This window comes from Ruditapes philippinarum, unplaced genomic scaffold, assembly GCF_026571515.1.
Source record: "Ruditapes philippinarum isolate M1 unplaced genomic scaffold, ASM2657151v2 ctg4263_1_1_1_1, whole genome shotgun sequence".
Taxonomy (NCBI): Eukaryota; Metazoa; Mollusca; class Bivalvia; order Venerida; family Veneridae; genus Ruditapes; species Ruditapes philippinarum.
In genome coordinates this window covers 229,551-248,483 of record NW_026854123.1, presented here as the reverse complement: position 1 = coordinate 248,483, position 18,933 = coordinate 229,551, and the positions used below count along the sequence as shown (strand labels likewise).

At 32.1% G+C, this 18,933-nt stretch overlaps 1 protein-coding gene across 3 annotated transcripts; it reads left to right on the top strand.

Annotated features, from left to right (window-relative positions):
• Positions 1-5,596: 5,596 nt before the first annotated feature.
• Positions 5,597-16,831, top strand: LOC132739013 (uncharacterized). Of its 3 annotated transcripts, none has more exons than XM_060726651.1 (5): positions 5,597-6,657; positions 10,700-10,855; positions 12,354-12,410; positions 13,936-13,997; positions 15,971-16,831. In XM_060726651.1, exons 1-5 carry the CDS (start codon positions 6,492-6,494, stop codon positions 16,346-16,348), a joined length of 819 nt encoding a protein of 272 aa, XP_060582634.1. In that variant the 5' UTR covers positions 5,597-6,491; the 3' UTR covers positions 16,349-16,831. The 3 variants fall into 3 exon arrangements, with proteins under 3 accessions (XP_060582634.1, XP_060582635.1, XP_060582636.1); XM_060726653.1 differs by lacking the exon at positions 5,597-6,657 and adding an exon at positions 6,669-7,750; XM_060726652.1 differs by lacking the exon at positions 12,354-12,410.
• Positions 16,832-18,933: the final 2,102 nt, after the last annotated feature.

Sequence of the window (18,933 nt, the reverse complement as noted above, 5' to 3'; positions counted from 1 at the left end):
CAAGTCGTCAGGCACACCTTTGTCTACGGCGTTTCGCAATATTGTAGAGTTATCATATTACAAACCTTTCTAAAGCATTTTATTGCAAAAAATAAAAATAAAATTAAAATAATCATTATTATTTTATGCTTTTCAGTGAATTACTGATTTATCCGTGAAAATTATATTTGATAATTTCACAGTGAAAATTATCAAAATATAATTTCACACTTTTCAATGACGAAACTACTTTTTGAAGAATCTCCCCATGTGGTACCTCAATTTCATTTTTGCTGACAATTTTGACAATGTCTGGCTGTTTAGAGAAAAGCAAAACTGACATTGATAAATAACTTAAATGTAAAAAGTAATAAAAAGAAGAAAACCTACTTCTATTCATCCAAATTACCAATCAACAAATATCGTCTCTTAATTATTTAGTTTCATTTTTACAGTCTGAAAAATACATTTCTCCCACATGCAAAACTGTTCTTGATGACATTTGGGCATATTAAAGTATCCTGCGAGCAATAACTGCCGTATGCTTTATGAAAACCTGAACAGCAATGACAGCCATCAGCCCAAAGAATAAGTAAACAACCCAGCGTTCGTTCGTAAGCATCCTTTCAACAAATCCACCAATTTCCTAGGCGTCTTTTGAATGTTTACACATCTGTCAACACTTATTTATTGTCTGTTACAATCCTCAAATAAGTTTTCTTTCTTTTAAAAAGGTGTATGACTAACAAATCCAAATAATTTCCTCTGAATCAAACACAATTATTTTCCTCCTGTGAAATACACAACGTTTAAAAATGGCGGCCGTCTCGGATAAACACTTTTACGAAACTCTGAATAGATTATACTATTGTTTTAACTTGTTGGGAGAAAACAATATTCTGAGATAATTATTGTACATGTGTTCATGTGTGATATTGTCTAGTCCTTTAAAGTTTCATATTAACACGATACCTCCGGATTGGAGGAAATATCCCCTGAATAATTAACAAGTTCTTCGTTCGTTTCTTCAGGGTATTTTTACAGTTACAATCTATCGCGAGACGTAAATGTCAAGCACAATCGCATTGATTGTTTTTAAATTTCCCTCTTCAACGTCTGTCTGAAGCAAACTGCTTTAGGTTGATAAATGACGTTTAATCTTTTGTCACAGCCAAGTGTACAGATAAAAACAAAAAATAAAAAGTTGTTTTAAATGTTAATGTTAGTTGATTTTTATGAGTTGTTTCTATGGTGGGAATCTTAAAAGTGTATTTTTGCACGTGCGCATATTCATTCGCTCATTATGTACACAATTGTCGAAATAACAGAGAAGCAGTCAAATCACCAAAGTGTACAGATAAAAACAAAAAATAACAAGTTGTTTTAAATGTTAATGTTAGTGGATTTTTATGAGTTGTTTCTATGGTGGGAATCTTAAAAGTGTCTTTTTTGCACGTGCGCATATTCATTCGCTCATTATGTACACAATTGTCGAAATAACAGAGAAGCAGTCAAATCACCAATTCATCAAAAGTTGCCAAGTTTTAACTGCATATAGTTACATTGGGAACTAATAAAAAATAGATTATACAGCTATGTAAGATTCGCATTATGTCTCGTTTCTATATTGAAGTTCATGTAGACATGGAAATTAGATATTACCACCCTGATGCATTACCTCACTTTTAAAAGTATTTAAATTGGCCATAATTACTGTAAAGTCAACTACACTGGGACTGAAGGGCGTGTGTTCTAACGACAAAAGGGCCAAGTGTACAGATAAAAACAAAAAATAACAAGTTGTTTTAAATGTTAATGTTAGTGGATTTTTATGAGTTGTTTCTATGGTGGGAATCTTAAAAGTGTCTTTTTGCACGTGCGCATATTCATTCGCTCATTATGTACACAATTGTCGAAATAACAGAGAAGCAGTCAAATCACCAATTCATCAAAAGTTGCCAAGTTTTAACTGCACATAGTTACATTGGGAACTAATAAAAAGTAGATTATACAGCTATGTAAGATTCGCATTATGTCTCGTTTTCATATTTGTATTATCTCAATGATTATGGTAAACGGTAGTGACGTTTATATATACGTTAACGTCATCTTAATTCCCACCGTCAAGACATTGTATGTGTCTTGTCGACATTCGAGCATACCAACATTTGAAGTTCATGTAGACATGGAAATTAGATATTACCACCCTGATGCATTACCTCACTTTTAAAAGTATTGTGTGTTCTAACGACAAAAGGGTCAACTTTTGCTCTCTTTTTTAACTGTACTTAGGTATCTCTTAGATCTCGATTTAAAATGAAAAAAAAAATATCACTATTATATATAATAAGTTTTTACATGTAATGGCTACATGGTAAAAGTATTTAATATTTACAAGCTCAACCAATATCATTTTGAAAAAAATGGGCAAACTTTGAAAACAACCCAACATTTTGGTAAACTTTAGAGATATTTTAATGAGGCTGAGCAGGAAAATGGTCTAACAAGTGTTAAAAATGGATGGGGTATTGTCACATTTTTATACATACTTCAAACATTTTGAGTAGAAAAAAATAATTTTGCTTTTGTGATTGGATAGCTGAATGTTCTATTTGTTTCTTCTAAACAGGCAGTAGGAAATTATTTTTATAAGGGTGATATTATAAATTATTTAGATTTTCTGTAAAAGATCTAATCTCTATCTTTAATACCCAATCTTAATTTAAGCAAAGTGTTCATAACGCGTAAACCGTACGGTAAATATTGTTATAATTTTACATACATATATACGAGGGGTTATCAAAAAATTCGTGGACTTTTTTGCTGATTAAAATAAATTTGAGATATTGGTTTGAAAATCTTACACTACTTAGAAGAATAAATAACAAATATACACAGAAAAATTCATGTTAGTAGCTCCTGATATTACAACAATATTTAAATATTCATAAACACATGTCGGTGACAGCGGCGCACTCCAAAACGTTATTGACGTCAACGTCATAATATATAACGTGCAACTTGTGATTCAACGTTACGCAGTTAATAACCGTTACTGCTTCTCAAAGTAATGTCCACCATTAATTTTTTATGCCACTTACACAAAATTGATAGTGAAACTTATTTTTCTCTGTTCGCCTGCTGTTTAATTTTTCATTAAAATGTTTTTTAGGTGTCATTCCAAATTACAACAAAATGTTATGATCGCGCTATTTTCTAATTTTCTGCGTGACCGACATTTTCCAGTTGTAAACAATATCGTCGCCTTGCGTTTCTAGTGATTTCAACAAAAATAACGGAAATGACGTCCATTGTTTTAAAGAATTACTTAAATGACATCATAGAAGAAACATGCGATGTTTATCGGATTTTCTACGTGAATAAGTAGTTTTTAGCAAACAATATACGATGACTAAAAGCGCTTTTCTACTGTGCGCGTGCTTATATAAAAGAATATAAAATCATTATCTATCGACGAAGTTAACTGTTCCTTTCAAAAAATGTTGTTAATATTCTACAAGGTATGCTGATAAAATTTCATTACAATACACGTTGACTTGCAAGAGATATTTAAAAAGTCCACAAATTTTTGGATAACCCCTCGAATATCTGACGTAAGTTGACAATTTTTCAGTTCCTTACATGTATAGTGCCCATTAAAGTGGTAGTACCCTAAAAAGGGTAAAAAAACAAAATCCATAAAGAAAGCCCAAAACGTCCAAATAGAAAATATTTGCAGGTTTGGTTTGATTGAGCCTCTTCAAGAAATAATTTCCGACAAATACTGTAGAATGTATGATATTTGTCCACGTATGGCGTTGTGATACCCGTAAAAGTTGCCAATGATACGCAACGATGTCAAAATCTAAAACGGGCTTCGGTGGACCATTTTGACGTCATGTGTAATCAAAATAGCTAACACTATGGGAATAAAATCAACGAAATACAATTTGATATATGGTCAACTTTTCACATGCCAATTTTCAAGAAGCTTCTTGTCGCAGATATTGCGATATACATGTATCTTAATATACTACTATTTTTTATCAAGAACCATTTTCTTAGTAAAGTTACATCATATATCACCATGCCTTTAAAGTTCTATTGTTTTAGTTCCCCGACGGTGTATTATTGTGCACGAGATATTAATGTTTTCATGTTTTTCTTACCATGCTGAATCGTAAAGGCGGGAATGTTTTGCTATATATATATAGGGACTTTTTATAAGGAAAATGTGGGTGAAATAACATTAGTAAGGCTGTTTTGTTAATAAAGGTTGTTGAATAAAATAATTGGATTATATTTGTGATTATTATATAAAATAGTTTAAATGGATTAAAACTTGTTGTGCTATAAAATAAATTAATATTCAAAAAAGAAATGTGTTCTTTTTTCCAATGTCTTGGATTATAAAATAAAATTAAAAGGAAATTCACGACACTACTCGAACGTTTCCAAAGTGTCGCATCCTGCCTTTATTTACCTCATAAGGAAAATTCAACATTAAAACATAAAAAAGGTAATAGTTTGAATTTAGAAACATCCACAGATGTGTTCGTACATGTGAATTAAAATTTAAGGTTTAATAACCAAAGAATTATCAGCAACACAATTATAAAGACTCAACCAAACTTTCCTACATGACACAAATAGGATAATAAAACAATTTTCAGGAAATTAATACGAATTATTTGCCACAATAAAAAACAAGTTGGATCACTTTTTTTCCAGATTTTGATATATACGCGTATAGTTTATCTACATCTAGGAATTAAATGAAACGATTAACACATTGTTTTCTTATTTTTTTATTAAGCACAAAATATGCAACATAATTGTAGAAATACTAGATAAAGAGTGAATTCAATAAAATAATTGTGTTCGTTATCACTACGAGTATTCTTGTGTTATTCCTGACATTTTGTAATCTTAAAATTTAGTAGTATTTTAATTTCAAATGACTCCTTCAAAATTAGCAGCGCAACATCCTATTTCGATTAAAAAAAGCACACTGATGCTGGCTTAATACGTGTATCAAATGCTAAAGCATATAGCGAGAAAGACGTGCGATCCATGAAAAAGATCAAAGGATAAATAAAACGATTGTTAAGAAAGATATGCGAACAAGCTTAACCGTAGCGTTCATAAAATAGAAATAAAATGGCACGACAGTTTTATAGATGATTCCTTAGATGTGTATTACGTATAACAAGAATGTTAATGCACTGACAATACATTGTTATCAACAAATGAACGAATATGTAAAGCAATTTCATGCTGATAATGGTTTCCATTAATAGTTCATGTTTTAATTTTTATTCTCGTTTATCTCGCATAGCACACAAACTTTAATAAAGATTGCTTAAACATGTCATACGTAATTAATATCTAAAGTATCCTTTATTAAACTGTGTCAGTGCAGCCATATGAAATAAACAAAAGCTGGAATTCCATGCATAAGTTCTTTAGAAAAGAATGTGTTAGCAATGACAAATAAGTTAAAATTTAAGACGTTTTTCGCTTTCTGTTATTCTGCTTAAATTGCGCCTTAGAAATGTCTGCTTATTTCATGTATATCTTATTCGTTTTTATGATGACACAAGTAATCAGTTACGGAAGCTTCAAAGGGTCACCTCTTACGCGATCTTTTATGAGAAGATTTACGCAAGTCGAAAGAATTAAGGTGCAAAGGCATGATATTTTTAGTGTTTTCGCAAAAAATAATTCGAATAAACCAGAAGATTTGAGTTAATTGGCCAAATGTTTTCTTGCAAAAACAGAAACATTGCACATTACGAGTAAATTTTTTGCGAGAAATTAAAAAAATGTGTTTTTTCGAAAAAAATGTAGACGCAATACATGCTACATTTCACTTTCTCAAAAAAAATTGACGCAATAACTTATACATTACACCTTCTCGCAAAAACTTTTGATGCATTACCCTCATACATATCGTTTGATGAAAAAATGTTTGCGCAATGCCTAAAGTATATTCCGCTTTTCGTTATATTTTTGTCGAGATCGTCATTTTTGGACACGAGGCCATTCGAGAAGAAAAAATGGTAAGTTCTCCTGTTTTTGCTAAACTGTTTACAAATGCATGATATGCTTTCATAATTAGGCTTATTTTCTGAATAGGGAATCATTTTGATAGAAATATGCATCATGTCAGTCGGTCAATTTTTTTCACATATCCATGCATTTGGTACTATCATTTGCTGATAAAACTGTAGACATTCTGTTGCAAGGCTTTAGAAATCCCGAAGGGTCCACGATCCAAGGAACTCTGAATTTCTGTTGATGCGAATAAATTGCTTTTCATTTGGAATACCTGGAAGTAATGTTCTGTTTGAAAGATCCAAATTTATCAATCTTTTCTCTTTCGACCCTTTTACGTATAAATTCATAAATAAAAAAGTAATAAATAGATCTAAATAAATAAATAATTTTTTGAATGAACCAAATCGGCTATACAGTACAGTATATGGAAAGATGAGAATGAAGTTTGTAATATGTACAGTTACTTCCCTTATATTCCGTTACTCCATTTTTTATTTCAGTTTCAGTGTGCCGGCATGGAAAACGAAAAACAGAAACTTCCGTTGAAACTTTTCAATGTAACAAGAAATGTAAGAAAAGGGGTGATTGTGACTAGTTTTGAAGATCTCATTGCAAAATGTAAGTTCACATTATAACATGCATTATCTTTCCCTTTACTGTATCTGTTTATCTGATATTTTTGTATATGGCACAGGCCGGTGAGGACCACAGACACGAGTATTGGACCCGAGATGAAAAAGTATGACCAGATAAGATTGATAGCAAAAACCTTCTAAACCAAAAATGTTTTATAAATTATGACACCCTTTTTAAAATATACTATAAGTTAACTATAAGTTAAAAATGTTTTTATATGCCCCAAACAATTTCGGGCATATTATGTTTTACCCCCTAGCGTCCGTCCGTCTGTCTGTTAGCAATTTGGTTTCCGGAACATAACTTAAGTTCCAATTCAAACTTCATAGGATGATTGTCCATATTGGGTATATGACCCCTATTGATTTTGGGGTCACAAGGTCAAAGATCAAATAGAGTGAAATCAAACTCCTCGCAGCGGTTACTTCCCCTGATCTGTACAGTAACCACTGCCACCACAAGTAAATTCGGTCGAATATAGTCGGATATATTTTTTTCACTTTTAATTTTAAAATAGAATACTTTATATCATTTTAGTTTTCTTTCGTTAAATAGTTATGCTTAATGTACAAGAAAGTAAAAAATTATACGTATAAAAATTATTTTGAAAACATAACGAAAGATATTTTCACTGTGACACCGTATGCATAGTAACAACCAGTAAACAATGGCAGAATATAAACAGTTATTGAACGATTGCACAAAAAGATTTGATCCGGCACTTGTTTTAAAGTGATAACAAATTGTGTGTCTTGAACTTATTTTGTCTGGTAAGGATGTAATTATAAATCTGCCAGTTTGATATGGGATCCTTGGCGTTCTGAAACTGGCCGCCATGTTTTTGTCACATGATACAACTATCATCACGTGATTTCAGTGGTGGCAGTGGTTAAAGTAGCAAAGCGTGACGTAACCGCTGTGAGGAGTTTGGAGTGAAATAAGAATCCCTTAACGAGAAAACAATAGGCGGAACTAAATAAAATGGAATTTTGAAAGGGGATCTGAGGTTATGAAGCCTGCATATCACATATAACTTCAAAAGACAAATTTAAAAAGCAGGCTTCATATCCTAAGGGTGATTTAACAGTATTCAACATAGGAACTCTGGAACAGGACTGCATATTGCGGCGCATAAATCCGAATCCGTACCAGCTTTACATATTGTTTGTCCGACCTTTGAATATCTTTTTATATTATACGAGCGGATGGTCTTTAATTATCTTATCTCAATTTAATATAGTCTGCTAATTTAAAAATCAGTCAAATTTACGGTATATTGAAAAAAGAAAAGGAGTGACATCCGCCATTTGACAAAGCCCATTTGTTTTGGAAAACTTGTTCCGGTTAGGTGGTTTCCTGCTTACATTTGTTAGTGCATGATTGAACGAGAAACCAACTGCAATCGTGCCAATCACAACTTTTTGGCCCTTTCCGTCACTCTTCGGTTTAATGATTATAGCCGATGAAGTTCCGATTGCAATCGTGACAATTCGGGCGAATCTGTCATACTGCGGAATCAGACGAAGTAATATTACGGAAATCTAAGCTATTTTAGTTACTTCGGTAATCCCAGTTTGTTTATATAAATAGGATTTCTATTTTTACTTGATTTATCGGTTTAAACCGTAATAAATTATAAACGAAATTGTTACGTTTCAATTCTTTTTCAAGACGCAAAAGTTAGTTTCTTTTATAATTGTTTTTGTCTGTATTAGTTTTGTATATTAATTAACATATATACCTTATACAATAGAGGATGGTTACGTCTCCAAAGGGTGGTCTTGCTTACCAAATCACAGAGAATATTAGTGCATGATCAACTTATATTTAGATCTAATGAACGCAGTGAGGTAATCTAAAAATAGCCCATGCATATCATTAACCTTACCGTATCTGTGGTTGTGTAACATAGTTGATACATGCTTATTAATTGGTACCACGTAACGAAGTATTTTAGTGCATTTACTTGTCCATAAAGATGCTATATAAATGAAATTAGAAACTGCCAAAACGAATGATTTCTCTGGAAATGAAATGTTCACACTTGTTTCCTTTTCAGAATGATAGAATAGTTAGTATTTTTATGATTGATTATTTTCTTTACAAGTTTTATACAATAGAGAATAGATTTCAAATTGTTTTGACAAAAAATATTCGTTTTTACAAAAAAAAAAAAACTAAATAAACACTTTATGAAGGCACAACTGTGCAAGCCTTTCCTTTTAAAAGGAAACTTTATTTTATAATACCGTAAAATTTGACCAGTTTTAAAAGTAACAGATTGGGTTCAAGTGATAATATATTGTTTGAGGCCATATGCTCGGATAATACTTAAAGATATTTAGATGTAGCAGAAACGTTTTTAAAAACCGTTACACGATCTAAAATATGCGCCGCAATCTACGGTCCCGTTCTCGAGTTCCTATGGTATTCAAGTGAGGAATAGTATTATATTGGAACTACCCAACAAGAAAGGTCACTATCACCTTAAAACTGAAAACAGTTTCCGGAGCATAACTTAAGTTCCATCTGGCCCATGATATCTAAACTTCATAGCATGATTGGCAATCTCCTATGTATTTTTCAGGTCTAAAACGTGTATATAATACACTAAAGAAAACGGAATGAACCTTATATATACTCCTGGTTTAGACCCCGGGGTCTAATCCAGGATATAGCCGCATGATTTTCCATATTGGGTAGAAGACCCCTATTGATTTTGGGGTCACAAGGTTAAAGGTCAAGGTCACTATTACCATAAAACTGAAATCAGTTTCAGGAGCATATGTTTACTTCCATTTGGCCCAGAATATTTAAACTTCCTAGGATGATTGTCCATATTGGGTAGAAGACCCATGTTAATTTTTAGGTCATATGGTCAAAGGTCAAGGTCACTGATACCTTAAAACTAAAAACAGTATCAGAGCATAACTTAAGTTCCATTTGGCCCACAATATTCAAACTTCATAGGATGATTGTCCATATTGGGAAGGAGACCCCTATTGATTTTGGGGTCACAAGGTCAAAGGTAAAGGTCACTATTACATTTAAAATGTAAAATGGTTTCTGCTCATTAACTTAAGTATATATCAACCTATAGCTGTAAAATTTTATAGGATGAACAGGCGAGACCAATACAGGACCCCTATTTATTTTAGGGTCATAAAGTCAAAGGTCAGGGTCACAATGATCTTTACATTGAAAATTGTGGTCAACTTCAGAAGCTTTTCTTGCTTGTCTTTATGTATTTTTAATTTTTAATTCTTTGTGCTATTCTAGTATCAGTTTCAATTATTTTTATTCAGAATCACATTTTGTAAACTTGGTTATCACTTGTTCAAAGTAATTTTGAACTGTTTCATACAATATCACTTTTCAACCCTGTATGTATAGTTTTATTAAAAGAGTTATCTTGTTTACTGAATACATTTCATCAAAACAATCTTTTGCTTTTTTTTCCCTCTATGCACATAGTTAAGTTACAATTTTTTTTCATGTTTCTATAAGAGAGTAAGATAATTCAACCTGAAACTATCTTTCTTGTTGAGTTGACTAGTATACCTATGTTATCTTAAATAAATATTGACTGGTGGTGTCATCCTGACAAACAGTATACATGGTTATCTAAATACTGAGATTGTGTTATTATCTAATTTTTTAGATAACTAAAAAAATAGAAAGATTGCATTTTCGAAGCACAGTCATAGGCCAATTTTATCACAAATTTATGAATGGATGATCACCAAACTTGGTTCATATCATTTTTACTATAAAGAAAAAACAATCAGTGTCGGGAAACTTTTTAACTAGAGACACAAGTTGAAGTTGAGCTGGACTTGTCTTTCTACAAATTTATTGGAAAAATTATATCACTGAAAAACAATTGTTTCTTGGGAGCAATTAAGTAACATCATGGCCCTCTTGTTTTATATTTATTATGATATACATGATATATATTCATGATGTTCCTGATATATATATCAGGAGCAAATAATGAAACTATACTTGATATATATTTTTGCAGGTCGACAAAAGTTAAATATTCGTCCTGAAACGGAAATTAAACTTATGCTAAACTCCGATGGAGTAGAAGTAGAGGCAGACTATTTTGATTCCTTAGAGCCAAATACCACACTTATGGTACTATGTGGAGAAGAAAGGTGGACTGCACAATTCACAGGTAGGTACTTAGAGAATCTGTTTGGTGCATAGTTGTATTGTTTTTAGTTTCAAAATTTTTGATTGTTCAAATTATTTAGTACTAAAATGAGATAATGTGCATATGGCAAATAGTAACAGTTATGCATTTAATACTAAAAATACAGTTGAAGATGAAATGCAGGATAATTCTGCAAATGTAAATTTGATTAAATTTGGCCCTTGATTTTTAACTTAAGATTTCTTTCAACAGCTCTTTCACTTGTTGCTTTGATTTTTGAAAAATTGATGCAAAATACAAACTGTGAATTATTCAAATTCAGGTTTTAGTTTAATCTATTGTCCCTTGATGCCATAGCCCTTGAATAATGTTAATGCCAGGTTATCTCCTCTTGAACATATCCAATAGTTATATGGATTTCCATTATATTTCATGTTCATGTTCATTGTTTTAAGTCTTTTGGAAATTTGAAACATTTAAAAGTGTGACTTGATTTTTTTTCTATGACAAGCACTTAGTATGTAGCCTGCTCACTTAAATAATTAAGTATTAATAACTGAGAACAGTCAAGCACATGGTTTAACAAACTGCTCTTGTTAAAATATTTCTGTTTTTACATGACTGACTGTACATTAAATACACCCCTTTATGCCATATGATGATCAGTTTATCTTTTATGAAACTCTTAAAAGAGCAGCATCTTCCTGACCTTAGCTTCAAGGGAAAGACCACGTCTATTTAAAATAGGGCTCATTTTGGTTGTTCAGGTCATATGTTTAATATACCTCTAAAAGGGAATTCTTCATGTTCACTATCATAAGTTAATGAGCAGAGTGAGTCAAACACAATTATCAGAGTCTTTGAAGCTCTTCCACTTATTTTTTTGGATTCTTTCATGTGAGGAAGTATCCAGCTAGCTTACGTCGGTGGTTCTACTCAGGTGCCCGTTTGTGTCTGAAATAATGCACAGAAGGGCACCTGAGGTCTTCCTCCACCAGTAAAGCTGGAACGTGGCGATATGACCAATACTGTGTCAATGTGAAATAAAACCTAAAACAAACAAACAAAAAAAACTTATTTTTAAGCATGGTCAGCATTTTTGTGTATCATAACTGAAATGATACCTCAATACATGTACTAATGTATAGCTTACACCTAGGTTCTATTTAAATGATTTTAGTTTATACTAATTTGCTTTAGCTTGATTGTGTAGAAAGCTGTACTACTTATTAAAAGATACTTAGGTCTGCTCCTGGTACCAAGCAGTACTTAGCAGCGAAAAAGTTTCTTGGTGAAAGAAACAATGGATTCCAATGGCAGAAGTTTGAACCACAATCAAATGCTTACAAGTTAAAAGCATTCACCACTTGATCATGCTGCAAAGGTCTACTAAAGCGTTTGTTTCTATGAATAATCAGACTTTCTGACCTGAAAGCAGAAGATGTCTGTCTGCATATTCAAATAATATTGCTAAATGACCATAATAATTATCATAAAATTAATTTATCATTTATTTTAGGTGGAAGTTCGGATGATAATAGTGCAGATAGAGGAAATGAAAAACCAAAAGAAGAAGGTAATCTTTATGTCTTTTGAGTCAATTTACACTGTATAAGAAGAGGACTTTTTGAAGGAATTTATATTTTGTTATGATAGGCAATTTTTCTTTATGAAAAAAGAAAAAAATCAACATTTTTTTTAGATTAGTAAATTCAGGTTCTCTATCCATAATAGACGTAGTACATATCTCATCGCTAGAAAGACATAGTATTTTGCCACAAAATTCCTGTCAAAATTAAACTGTTGTACCAAAGACTTTTCTGCAATAAATAAATGTTAAGGGAGATAACTGATGTTGGAGTTAATTGTGAGCAAAGTATTGTTTTCTTATTTTGAAAAAATATTAAGACTGGATCCTCAAAATACCTAATTTTGACAGTCTGAAATAACATAGTTCTGTATCCAGTTGACTAAAACACAACATCCACCATGGTATAAATGAAAAATGAAATCTTAAACTTTCTTTAAGGGACAATCTGTTATATAATAAAGGGAAGTTATAAAAATAACTTTTTGATTTAAATCATCACTACAATTTTGTTAATAAAATTTATAAAAAAAATTCTTAAACTTTTTTACTTAAATTATTTTTTTATTGTTGAACTTTTTGTGTTTTATTTTGCATTGATATATTTATAAAATCAACTTATTTATATAAACTTCACACTTTCTATGAGTAACCAACTTGCTATAAAGATTTGATACCTTTTAGGCTTTTCATGATCAGTTAATTGGTTTTTGAGCATACACTTCAATATGTTTGATCTCCAGGAGATGCCTTGTTTGTTAGTTGTTGATAGCTTGAATCTTGTACTGGTTCTTCAAAGGAACAATGGTTTGGAAAATACTCCCCTTTAAGATGGAAGAAAAAGTGTTCAAAAGTCCCTAATCCATATGAAAAAAAACAAAGAAAAACAACAAACAAACAAACAAAAAAAAAACAAACAGTAAAAATGTTTCTGTCTGTTTCATTTGTTTGAGTACTACAGAAACTATTTTGGCTGTTGCTGCCTTCAGTTCTAATGCACATGGAAGCAGAGACTCTTGTCATCAAGGCCCCTTATACTGTTTTAGTTTATAAGATGCAATGATCCACCTTTACAAGTAACAAGACTTAAATCAATAGTTATCTAATATATAGAGGATATTGAATGAGTGTAAGTTCAATACTGAATTTATTGCACGAGTTGAATAAAATTATATTATGCGAGCCTCTGGCGAGCATAATATCATTTTATTCAACGAGTGCAATAAATTCAGTAATGAACTTACACGAATTTAATATTCTATTTATCACATACCCAAAATAAAGACCGTTTAAAGTGAAATAAGAGTCATTTTCCGTTTACGCGCCTACAGTAGGCGCGTCTTTACACTACGTTTGCATAACACTAATGACGTCACGTCAAAATATATGCACGGCCGTGCAATACCATATTTACGGAGTCGCAAAATCGGCACGGGTGTGTGATAATATATATTATGTTATAACATAATATAGTATTTCATTTTACAATTAATTGATTTACATGTATTTGCAGATTACAACGACATGATGAAACTTGTTGAATCAATCCAATCGAACAAATGGAAGAAGAAAAAGGTAAGTTACCTATGAATTCAGTTCATTCTTAATAATCTCTTTCCAACATTATAAGTTTTAGACAATTAATGTGATATATGTATATGGGTTTTACTATTTGACAAAACTGACTGAATACACCAGCAAATTTCTAACTATAAACAATTAAATATGTGTAAGTATGTAACAAATGTTACTTTTATCTGCAATGATAATTGTCATTACTCGTTTTGTTTAAATAAAGTGATGGGCCCTGTGTGTATGTCAGTCTGTCTGCAACAAAACTTAAATATCTGTGTGCCTCATAATTTCCATGGTCTTAGAATGCAAAACTATTGCCCAAATGAAATTGTTTAAGCATTATTAATTGCAAAAAGCGTTTGTATAAAAATTGAATGTTTTCGCCAATGTTGGTATACTATACATTGTATATAGAGAGGTAATGAAGAAATTGCCTTTTCAAAAGGTTTTACAGATCTGCAGTTCATGAAAATTCAGGCTGTCAAATTGTTCCTACTTTTTCCTACTTTCTCCTACTTTTTCAAGTGTTCCTTCTTTTTCCTACTTTATTCCTACTTTTTATCTTCAATTCCTACTTTTTAAGAACTTAAGAAATTTGCAGTTAAAATAAAGTTGAACTTTTAAATCAGTTTTAGTATTTTAGTTGAAAATTTTTGTTGCTATGGCAACAAATAGACTGAATTTCAAGATTTCTCATTCTAGTTTTTATGCCTTTTCACAATAAGTTATTTATTTTTAAGGTATTTACTTCCAGCTTTAAGTTTTCGGTCATCAACCACATCATATGTAATAAGGTTTACAACTCTAGCACAAAAATTATCAGAATTACCTCCCTTGAACTTAAATTTTTTTTGACAAAAATGTTTTTGTTTTTTAAATAACTTGTTTACTTTTTAATGTATCTACTTCAAACTTCATATTTGTGTCAATTTCAATAAATTGTTATTATCTCTCAACATTTGTGAGAAGATTCAATACTCGGCAAGATTATTTCCAGAATTATATCCTCCTTGAACTTAGATTCTTTTGAGAAATTTGTATTTTTCACTTTCTTATAGGAATTACTTCAAACTCCAACATCATAATAATATGACAATGTTTATGAAACTAGAATCCATATTTCCAGAATTATCTCCTCCTTAAACTTTGATTTTTTCTTATTCATTCTTTAACTTTCTTATTTCTTTATGGATTTACTTCAAATTCAAAATAAACATTCATTATCAACACCTACATTATATTTTTTTATAAATTTTCATCTTTGTTACTTAACATGTTAATGCTATATTTAAAAATTGTTATTTTCTTAATTTTATAAAATAGGTTGTTAAAATGATTTCAAGGTAAGGTGTGAATATGGATCATCTGGGGTTAAGATCTAGGTCACACAGCCCAAATATGAAAAACCTTGCTAACACTCTAGAGGTTACTGTTTTGATCCAAATATCCTGGAAATTGATCAGAAAGATTTTTTTCATGATTTCTTTGCCAAGTTCGAATAATTGGTCACCTAAGGTCAACAACTAGGTCACACAGTCCAAACATGGAAGCACTTTGTTAACACTCTGAGGTTACTGTTTTGATCAAATATCATGAAAGCTAATTGTCAGAAAGGTTGTTTTAGTGATTCTTGGGTCAAGTTAAAATAATATTATGGGTCATTTCTGGTCAAAAACAAGATCACATAGCATAATTAAATGGTATTGAGCCTGCAAATTCAAGTGAGCGATAAAAGGGTTAAAGGGACTGGAGAAAGTGTTAAGGTTTGATTTAAATGAGATTAGACGCAACCCCGAAAAATTTGTAAATTAAATTTGGCAAAATTAATAAAAAAAGTTTAACATTTAAAGGAAAATTGTTTACATGTACATTGTGTATTCGCAAAATAACAAAAAACAATACACCATCATTGTAATTGCAAAAATGCCATTGATGGCAGGTCTCTTGTATGTATATAAGTTTATTTCTTTCAGACTGATTCCCAGCGCATTCGATTTAGAACTAGCATCGGATGGATGCATTTCAGTGCAAAAGAAAAACGATACAAGCAAGTGAGGTCATCGAAATTGGACCCTAAAAACATTCTTGACACTGCTTTACATAAAGATATATCATATGATGAAATTGTAAAAATGGCTGCAGATTTCTTTTTTCCTGATGGAAGAAGCAGAAAGGGGAAAAAATCGTGCATGCTTTTCATGCTAGGTAAAGTGAATAATGTGATAATACCTAAAGAAGGATTTTCTTTAGCAAAATACGCTGAGAATAAAATGACGTTGAAGTTGAGAATCTACTTGTATTCTAAAGTAAAGGTATGCTTTATTTTCATTTATATTCTTTTGTCAATTTAAGTCATCCGAGAAAAATGTTCAACACAATGTTATTTGTTTACATGACATCAAGTATACCCAAAATATTTGCCAATATCAATTTACATGATACATGATAATTGACTGTAACAGATTTTTGGGAACTTGCACAACACCTTTGTGTGTCATCTGGAAGAGGCAACATAAAAAATGGGGTAACTTTTGTCGGTGGCGTCGCTGTCGGTGTCAGCGGCGTTCCCTAATGCTTGTCCGGATCATAACTCAGTCACTGTGGGTTAGAGTCGATGACTTCTTATCCAGTTACCTCTCTGGCGATCCCTGGGAGATGCTTTGCACAGAGGAAGGTAGTCTAGTACTGGTGTAACTCTCCAGGTACGATGGTTAGGAAACTTCCCGCCTATATGACTGAAATGACTGTTGGGAAAAGTCGTAAAATGAAACAAACAAACAAATAATTTTGTCCAGGCCATTTCTCTTCAACTAAAAAATCTATTGAATTGCAACTTCATACGCCGCTTTTCATGGAATGGCACGGAAGTGTCACATTGAAGGTTCCATGATAACCGCCGTATGAACACATCTGCGGATGTTCTAAATTCAAAATTTTACTATTTCACGTTTAAATGTTGGGTTCTGCTTGGGCCGGTGCTAGGGGGCGTGGACGGTAACTTGCACTTTCCAGTACCGTCCATGAACAGGCTCAATCAAACCGAGCCTGCAACATTTTCAATTTTGCCGTGTTGGGCTTTCTTTAGGGATTCTGTCTTCATCTATTTCATAGGATGATAGATCTCATTAAAGAAGTGCAGTGCACAAGAACCGATACACTGCACTTCTTAATTTCTTACTAACCCTTTGTTTACTTTCATACTTTATTTTTAGCTCACCTGTCACAAAGTGACATGGTTAGCTCTTGTCATCACTTTTCGTCTGGCCGTCGATCTGGCGTCAGTAAACTTTTACTTTAAACAACATCTCCTCATAAACCACTAAGCCAATTGCATCCAAACTTCACAGGAATAGTCCTTTGGTGGTCACCTTTAAAGATTGTTCAAAGAATTAAATTCCATGCAGAACTCTGGTTGCCATGGCAACTGAAAGAAAAATCTTAAAATATCTTCTTTTAAAAAAAACCCAAAGATGTGGGGCTTAGATATTTGGCATGATACATCTTCTAGTGAATTTCTATCAAATTTGTTCAGATAAAAGCCAAGGGGATCATTGCTTTTCCTTATTGGTCTGGCCCCAGGGGATCATTGTTTTTGCCTTTATGTACTATATAGTAAAAAATTAAAATATCTTCTTTAAAAAAAAACCAAATAGCTAGAGCTTAGCTACCAAGTTTGTTCAAATAAAAGCCCTGGGGTCAAAATTGGCCCCGCCCCAGGGGTCATTGTTTTTCCCTTTAAGTATATAGTAAAACTTAAAATTTTTTTAAAAAAAAAAAAACCTTTAGAGCTAGAGCTTAGATATTTAGCTTGGAACATCTTCTAATGGGTGTCTACCATTTTTGTTCAAATCAGGGCCCTGGGGTTAAAATTGGACCCGCCCAGAGGGATCATTGATTTTCCTTTTATGTATATATTAAAAACTTAAAAAATCTTCTGTAAAAAAACCGAAAAGCTAAAATTTAGATATTAAACATGAATTACCTTCTAGTGAGTGTCTACCAAGTTTGTTTCAAATAAAAGCCCTTGGGATAAAATTGGCCCGCCCAGAAAGGGGGGGGGGGTTCATTGTTTTTCCCTATATGTGTATAGTTAAAACTTAAAAAATCTTCTCAGAGCTAGAACTTAGATATTTATCATGAAACATCTTCAAATGGGTGTCTACCAAGTTTGTCCAAAGAAAAGCTCCTGGGTAAAAATTGGCCCCGCGATTTACAGATGAGTGATTTCAGGGCCATTATGGCCCTCTTGTTTCATAATACCTGCATGCTTAAGAAACCTTTTCATGGGCATTTGTCAAAATTTGTCAGCTCTTGTTCACAATTTATCATCATTACTAAATCTGGTATATCATTATCCTCATACTATTTCAAAATATCATACAAATAATGATACAATAATCAAATAAAACATCTGCATTGAGATATAGCTCTGTGGTGAAGTGGTTATGCGTAGGACCTACTGAGACCCCAAAAGAATATTTATATGCCCCCTCCATAAATTGCGGGGCCAAATAGTGTTTAATCAATGATGTTATATTTTCGATCCTTGAAGATCGTTCAGCACGACATTATTGTTGTGCTTGTGGTATTTTTAGTTTCAACTTTTCGGCATTTTCTAGTTGGGTGGTTCCAATATTCCTACTTGAATAATGTTGAATCACCCTTAGGATATGTTGCCTGCTTTTTAAATTTGTCTTTTTGACGTCTTATCTGTGATACGCAGGCTTCATAACCTCTGATCCCCTTTCAAAATTCCATTTTATTTAGTTCCGCCCATTGTTTTCTCGTTTAGGGCACACGCTTTTTATTACTTGGGGACCATACGCCGCTTTTCATGGAATGGCACGGAAGTGTCACATTGAAGGTTCCATGATAACCGCCGTATGAACACATCTGCGGATGTTTCTAAATTCAAAATTTTACTATTTCACGTTTA